Raw genomic sequence first — 8,413 nt, 5'->3', positions numbered from 1 at the left:
TTATTGTAAAATTGATATCAGTGATAATTGTAGTGATAAAAAAAGCAGACCATAGCTATCACTTTCAAGCATGTGATGGCTATGGTAGCATGTAACATATCAGTTAAATTAAATACTAAGTGATTTAGCATGATTAAAGTGTGGCTTTTATTTAGTGTTAAGTGAGTGAACATAATTAATGCTAAAGTTTTTATTTGTACTGTTTTCAGTAATGAAACAAAGGTGCAGGAACTTGATATTGTGCTGATAGTGACTGCAAGCATTAGATGTACAATTGGAATCTCAAACAAGACATTTCCTCTGAAGTGGTAGTTTATAGGATATACATTTTCCTTCTTTTTTTTGGGGGGGGGGGTATGAATAACATAATCAGACCATGAGAAACTGAGTTGGAAATAGGCAGAAAGTTTAAAAAACTGACATTATTATTATCATTCATAAGCTAAGGTGGTGAGTTGGCAGAGTTGTTAGCACAGTGGACAAAATGTTTGGTATGTTCTGTGTTCAAATTCCACTGACATTGACCTTGTTTTTTATCCTTTGAGGGTTGATGAAATAAGTACCAGTTGAGCACTAGGGTTGATGTGATTGACTTGTCCCCTCCCCCAAAATTTCAGTCCTTGTGCCTATAATAGAAAGGATTATTATCATTCATAGGAATTTTTTTAACATATAAATGGTAAATGTTAAAAGTTATGATAGTTTATAATAATGAAATATAGTTTGTAAAGTAGCATGTTTTGTAATAAGGTGGATGACTTGTGTTGTGTGCAGTATTGATCCACATCAAGAGTGACAACTTCTCAAGTTGTTAGATTGCGGTCTTATATCAGTTCTCTGAAGCCTAATATCTTGTCTCTATTGTCAGTATATTGTTACAGCTTCTTGCGTTACTAATGAAGATATTGAATCAAAATGATACCATTTCTTTTTCCCTTGTAAGCACAAATGGATGGTTTTGTGTTGGAGTAGTTATTTTTATAGCTGGATGCTCATTCTGCTGCTAACCATTCAACTGTAAAGTAGGTGAAGAACCTTTTCTTTTTAAGTGTCGTGCTCTTATGTAGGCTTAGCAAAGCTGATCCCTCATCAGGATATAACCACTGAAGTTGAACTCTACAATACATGCTAATGAAACCCATTGATTTTATAGCGAAACTGTTGTTTACAGTAGTGAGTCGGTGCTTCTTCATGGTACCTATTACAGCTATGTTCACTGAGTCAGTTTGAGAATTAAGTCACTTAAGCATAAACTTGGTTCAATGCCAGTGATAGTTTATACTTTTGGTTGATAAGCTAACACACTCTTAATGTGATCATCTGCAACTCTCTAGTGGTTGATAAATATCTGGCTAATTTGAAAAGTCTGTTATAAACTTGCAATCTGTCTTAGGAGAAAAATATTTCTCAAATGTCACGAAAGCTGGAATAAGCTCCTGGGTGTGTAGGTCAGGCATGGCTGTAACTAAATGGTTCAGCAAAAAGAGACCAACAAAATTAGTACTGGAGCCGATTTGTTTGACTACACCCTCCAAGGTGGTGCTCCAGCATGGCTGTAATCCAACAACTAAACCAAGTAAATAATAAAAAGATATATGATGGCAAGATATTTTGCATCTTGAAAGTTAGGTATATTTGTGCTTTCAAAGTTTAACAATAAACTTGTTTTGTTTTTTGTTTTTTTTTAACAAAGAAACTATATCATTCCTAATTTTGTGTTTCATATTTTTTAATTTGAAGGTTTATAATTTATCATTTTGTTGATTATTTCCAGGTTGATTTGTCTTCTACTTTAAACTATGGCAAATATTACTTTGAGCGAAGAAGAACTGTGTGAAATTTATGAAACAGGGATTCAGCTTGCAAAAGAATGTGGACATGTAAGTATGAAGCTGTCTACAAATTTTATTGTAAAATTGATATCAGTGATAATTGTAGTGATAAAAAAAGCAGACCATAGCTATCACTTTCAAGCATGTGATGGCTATGGTAGCATGTAACATATTTTTGCTAATTGCTTTTTAGGTGCCTATGTAGTTAGTGAGCAAAGACACTCTATTGACCCTCCCACTCCTTGACTCAGCAAAACATTGAGGATGTGATAGCTGGATGGAAAAAAGGGTTGCACCGGCACTTGGCTGGTACCCAATTTTATTGAAGTTAGATTGATGCAATGTGAAATGAAATACTTCACTCAAGGACAAACTGCACCACTTAGGCCTGGAATTGAACCCTTGACCACACAGCTTCATAATTGTAGTGATACTAACAGCATATTAACTACAATCACAGGCAGTATCTTTGTTTACAAGAAGATGCTTTACTTCTTAGATAACTTTGCCATTATTAGTTTATTAAAACCTGAAGCTTAAAATATAGCTTATAAAAGCAACATGATTTCATGTTATTTAATTCTAGGCTTTGTTTAACCCTTTTCTTACCTGCCCACCTAAGACTGCCCCTAGTTCAATGATTCAAACTCATTGTTTTACAGAAATCTAATTTAAAACCTGCCATCAAAAGTTTGTGTTGATTTAAATCTGAAACACCTACTTAATGACGTCAAATAGCATCATCATCATTTAACGTCCATTTTCCATGCTGGCATGGGTTGGACGGTTCGACTGGGGTCTGGGAAGTCAGGAGACTGCACCAGGCTCCAGTCTGATCTGGCAGTGTTTCTACAGCTGGATGGCCTTCCTAATGCCAACCACTCTGAGAGTGTAGTGGGTGCTTTTTTATGTGCTTCCGGCACAGGGGCCAGAAAAGGTTGGCATTGACCACGGTCGGATGGTGCTTTTTACATGCCACCGGCATGGAAGCCAGTCAAGGCAGCGCTGGCATTGGCCACGCTCGGGTGATGTTTTTTATGTGCTACTGGCATGGAGATCACAACTACAATTTCCATTTGAATGTGATTTGATTTGATTTTGATGTACTTGACTCAAAAGGTCTTCTCAAGCACGACATGTCACCCTACGATCCAAGGTACTCTTGAGTGGGCTGGTTATGCAATGTCAAATATATTTTAGCAAATACCTCATTATTTTCAAAATTAATTGGAACAAAAGCAAGGAATTTCAACAGAAATATGGTAACAAAAAGGTTAATGGATAAAACCAAATTTTCTCTAATTGATTTTCTCTTCCAAAGAATTATTGTCTGTCAGTTTACAATTTTTATTTTCTGCTGATACTAACAAAAGAAAAGAGAGAAAAAAAAGATTGAAAATTTAATCTCATTTTTAGCACTTGAAATGGGACAGTTAAACAGACTATGGATTCAAAATACATGAATTTAAATAAAACCTGTCACCAGTATTGCTTGCAATTTACCATTAAAAATGTATGTTATTTGTGAAAACTAACTAAAATTTGTGATTATTCTCACTATTAACTGGTCAATGTAAGGAAAGTTATTCAACTGCTTGAACAACTTCAGAAAAATTTACAGATATATTGAAACATTCATGTAAATATACAAATATGTTAAACAATAAATTCTTGGAACCTTGATAAAAATAAATGTAGAACCCCTTGCTCAGTTTCTGATTCACTGGAATTAAATTTAACAGGTGCTGTCCTGCTGACCAAAACATGCTCTCTCTTGTAAAATACTGACAACTGACATATTTTCTATTTCAGATGATTAAAGAATGTTTTTACCGAGACAAAAAAGTGACAACAAAAGCCTCTTATGCTGATCTTGTTACTGAAACAGACCAAAATGTGGAGAAATTTTTTACTAAAGAGATAAAAAAACATTATCCAGGACATAGGTAAGATACTGTGGTAAAATAATTATCTCCCTGAAATGTCACTGTTATATCTTAATCATATGACAAAGTGAAAAAACCTGAAAGGAGCATTTTGCATCCTAAATAGTGGTGTAGTCCTGTAGGAACGTGTGAGAATGGTGTTCCCTTACTTTTTTGGAGAGTGGGAATGGTGTTGCTTCACTATTTCAAATAAATTCAATTTTAAATTGTCTAATGCTTTGGGTGAATTACTGAATTACTGAGGTAATGCTTGCTCATAAACTGAAAACATAGCCCTCCAAAATTGGAGACTTGGGTCCATCATTATGAGGCAGAATCCAAAAGACAAAGTATGGAGTGAAAACATCCTGGCTTGCTAGGGACGAAGAAATTCAAGAATCAGTCTTTCACAGGAAAGTTGATGCTTACCCTTTTTTGGGACTCAAAAGGGCCTATACTGGAAGACTACCTGGAAAAGGGGTATATGATCAACAGTGTAAGATACAGTGTTTTGCTGGCCAACAAACTGAAGCCAGCAATTAGCACCGAATGCTGAAGCCTATTGTCGACGAAAGTTTTGTTGTTGTATGACAATGCACACCCACACATGGCTGCCCAGACCGTTGAAACCATTAACCAATTGGGTTTTGAGTTGCTGGAATACTCTGCCTACAGCCCAGGTCTTGCCCCTTCTAACTATCATATCTTTGGATCACTCAAAAATGGCTTACGAGGTTGTCAATTTCCTACGGATGAAGATGTGAAGGAACCAGTACATAAATGGTTGCATGACTAACTGAAAACTTTCTTCTTGGAGGGAATATGTAAGTTTGTGGACCGCTGGACCAAGTGCATCGAAAAGGAAAGAGACTATATAGAAAAATGATGTAATTGTTTATCCCTTTCTTTTGTGTATATATTGAAAAAACAAAAGTGTGTATCATTTTTAACTCTCCCTCATATATTAATGTTTGTTTTTACGTTCAGTTGTATATATGTACACACATACACACACATGCAACAGGCTTCATTCTGTTTTCATCTACCACATCCACTTATGAGGCTTTGATCAGCTGAACCTGTATTCACTATTGTACTGGATTGCAATACATGCTACATATTTTATTATCATCGTCATCATTATTTTCACATTCACTTTTCTATGCTTGCATGTGTTGGACAGAGTTTATTGAAACAAATTTTCTCTAGTCAGATGCCATTTCTGTCAGCAAAACTCATAGCTAGACATATTTTCTCAGACCATTGGAAATGAATGACACTACTTGTAAGACGGTAACACTCATTTACAACTAAATCTTCTAGTCATTTGCAATCCATTTACAACTATCACATGATGTCTCTTGAGTGCTACTGGTAACATGTAACCCAGTAATAACCTGTCACATGGTCAGGTCATTGGCAACTAAACTAGTAACCTCACCAAGTGAAGAGGGTGATTTATTGGACATCCTGCAAGCCAAAATACGAAACCTGTCAAAGGGCAGTGGAACTCAAGAGAGTCAATGGCTTCCCATTTAATGTTTGAAGCCATGTGGCCTAGTGGTCAGTGTGTTGCACTCATGATTGCAAGATCATGTGTTTGATTCCCAGACAAGCTGTGCATTGTTTTCTTGAGCAAATCACTTCATTTCATGTTGCTTTGGTCCACTCAGCTGTAAATGAGCAACCTTGTGATGGATTGGTGTATAAGGGTAAGATGGTGACTCAGGAAAATCACCCAAATGGCAGTTTCGTAGAGCACATTTTGTATTCAGCAGCCAAAAAGTTGAAGGGTGATGATAATGATGATAATAATGAAATAAGGAGATACTGGCACTCACTCACTCTCTCTCTCTCTCTCTCATACACACACACAAATATGGCATGTTTCTTTTGGTTTCTGTCTACTAAATCCAGTCATGAGGTTTTGGTTGGCCTGAGGTTATAGTAGAAGATACTTGCCCAAGGTGCCAAGTGGTGGGACTGAACCTGAAACCACGTGTTTTGGTAACTAACTTCTCAACCACACAGCCACAACTTCACCTGTATGCCATGCATGCACTTACATGCTACATTATTCAGTACCAGTTGTTATTCTATATCATTCATACTACTTTGTACTCTAACATACCACACACACTTAATATATTATCACAGACTCTTCATACCACTCATACCAGTGATTACTTTATATAAACATCCTTCTTTTTTTTTTATATCTTTTGATAGTGTCATTGGAGAAGAAACCACAGCTGATGGTAAGAAAATTGAGTTTACTAATAATCCAACATGGATCATTGATCCAATTGATGGGACTACTAACTTTGTACATAAGTGAGTATAACATTCCTATAGTTACATTAACTGACCGTTCTGGTTACTAACTAACTAACTGACTGACTGACCTCATACCTATTGGCTAACACTGTGCTCACTGACTGGTTTTATAGTCACTCAGTGAGTGGAGCACATGTTGTTACAGTATGTTGTTTAACCACAAGTCAACCTCAATGGAGTTATCTCATGATTAAAAGCATTACAGCTGTGACCATCTCATCTTTTTTGCATATCTAATATTATTATCCAATGTGTCCTTGTTTTAAGATAATATGATTTTTAAAAAATTAGCTGCTATTACTAGCAAGTCATTTGTAGAATATACTTGTGTGAGATGTATTATGATAGTCAAAAATAAAAGAAGTGACCTGCATTTGGCTATGTTTCATATTTTACTTGACTTGAGATTAAAAAAATTTTTTTATAGTAATGGGAATTATAAATTCTTTCTAATATAGCCAAAAGGCCTGAAATTTTGAAGAAGGGGCCTAGTTTATTACATCAATTGATATGTATTTGACTGTCAATTGGTATGTATTTTATTAACCCCCAAATGGATGAGAGGCAAAATTGACCTCAGTAGAATATGGGCACAGAATGTAAAGCTGGTAGGAATGTCACTAATTTGTCCAGCATGCTAATGATTCTGCCGGCTCGCTGCCTTTATGGGAATTATAAATGGGCAAAATGAATTTGGTAGATGCATAGTAAAATCAATATTTCACGATAAGACATTAACATCTTCACCTGGAAAGGTAGTTGATGTTATAAATATTTACCCTTTTGTAGTAGTTGTTTAGTTCAGTTTAGAGTTAGGACAAAAATCATGAGGAATTCTATCCAATGTTCCAGTGACTCTGCCAATAGCCAGTATCTGATGTCTTATATTCTCTTATAGTCTTAAATTCTATATTGTTTTTTTTTTTTTGCTTTAATTTAATCTTTCATTGTACCTTGATGCAAGTGTGGGAGGATGGGAAAACTGGTTAGTGTGGAGACAATGTGTGCATGTGTGTGTAATTGTTAGGTGGGTACTATGAAAATATGTATGTGAGAATGTGAGAGCAACTCTGTGTGACAGTTATCTAATCATATTTAGTTAAAAAAAAAATCAATGAAAATTGGTAAATGATAACCAGTATATAGCATTATTCTTCTTTCTACTAAATTAGTGAACTCATAACTGGAATTAACTTTTTATATTTCTGAATAGAATACCATACACATGTATTTCTATTGGATTGACAGTCAACAAAGAGGTAAGAGAATATTTATCATTCATCATTTATTTTGTTAAATTTTCATGTTGACAATCTCTTTCATATTTTTCCTGCATTTTTTATTTCCTTCTCAATATATGTATGTGTGTTTGTGTGTTTATTACATTTCTTCAAGAAGTGGGGCAAATTTAATAAACATGTATTCTACTAAAAAGTATTAAGTAATTCTTCAACTTAATGTTTAATAATTATTATAACTTGACATAAAAACAAACATTTACACAGACAGATTGATCGATCAAAACAGTTTGATACAAACTCCTTGGTATTCCGAAAGGAGTTTGAATCAAACTCTTTTGATCTATATACATGTAACTCCCAATAAATGTGTTGAGTGCCCTACTTTTGTTTGTCCACTCATTCGTGTATGTGTGTGTGTATATATATATACACAATTGCAGTGTAGAAGGTGTTTATAAACCATTTAATTCACTTCAACATTTAAATTTAATTTGCCAAAATATTTTCGTCGCTTTGAGACCGCGACCTGTTCACTGACAAAATTCCGTGCAGCATTTTGTCAGTGAACCGGTCGCAGTCTCAAAGTGATGAAAATATTTTGGCAAATTAAATTTAAATGTTGAAGTGAATCTAACAGCTTTTGTGTGTGTTTTAACTGGCTTATAAACACCTTCCACGCTGCAATTGTTTTCGTTCCAGCACACAATCTCAGATCAGGTCACTTGCTATGCAAATACATCTCCGTAATATATATATATATATATATATATATATATATATATATATAATCTTTTACTTTGACTGTCATTCGACTGTGGCCATGCTGGGGCACTGCCTTGAAGTATTTTTACTCAAATGAATCGACCCCAGTACTTATTTTTTGTTAAGCCTGATACATCTTCTATCAGGCTCTCTGCTGAACCTATAAGTTAGGGGAATGTAAACATGTCGACACTAGTTGTCAAGCGGTGGTGGAGGACCAACACAGTCATGACAACACACACACACAAAAATATATGTATACAAATATATGATGGGCTTCTTTCAGTTTCCATCTATCAAATTCCTTCACAAGGCT

At 35.0% G+C, this 8,413-nt stretch overlaps 1 protein-coding gene across 9 annotated transcripts in view; it reads left to right on the top strand.

Annotated features, from left to right (window-relative positions):
- LOC106879894 (inositol monophosphatase 1) overlaps positions 1 to 8,413 on the top strand; it is a 35,465-nt gene that overhangs the window by 18,659 nt on the left and 8,393 nt on the right. For all 9 annotated transcript variants that reach the window (XM_014929637.3, XM_014929634.3, XM_089349048.1 and 6 more), the window contains 4 exons: positions 1,775 to 1,880; positions 3,645 to 3,778; positions 5,987 to 6,091; positions 7,308 to 7,353. In XM_014929637.3, coding sequence (XP_014785123.1) covers positions 1,800 to 1,880; positions 3,645 to 3,778; positions 5,987 to 6,091; positions 7,308 to 7,353 — 366 coding nt within the window. In that variant the 5' untranslated portion in view covers positions 1,775 to 1,799. The remainder of the gene's footprint in view (positions 1 to 1,774; positions 1,881 to 3,644; positions 3,779 to 5,986; positions 6,092 to 7,307; positions 7,354 to 8,413) is intronic.

Source organism: Octopus bimaculoides, chromosome 3 (assembly GCF_046866305.1).
Source record: "Octopus bimaculoides isolate indiv1 chromosome 3, ASM4686630v1, whole genome shotgun sequence".
NCBI lineage: Eukaryota > Metazoa > Mollusca > Cephalopoda > Octopoda > Octopodidae > Octopus > Octopus bimaculoides.
This window is presented reverse-complemented; position numbering and strand designations above follow the sequence as displayed.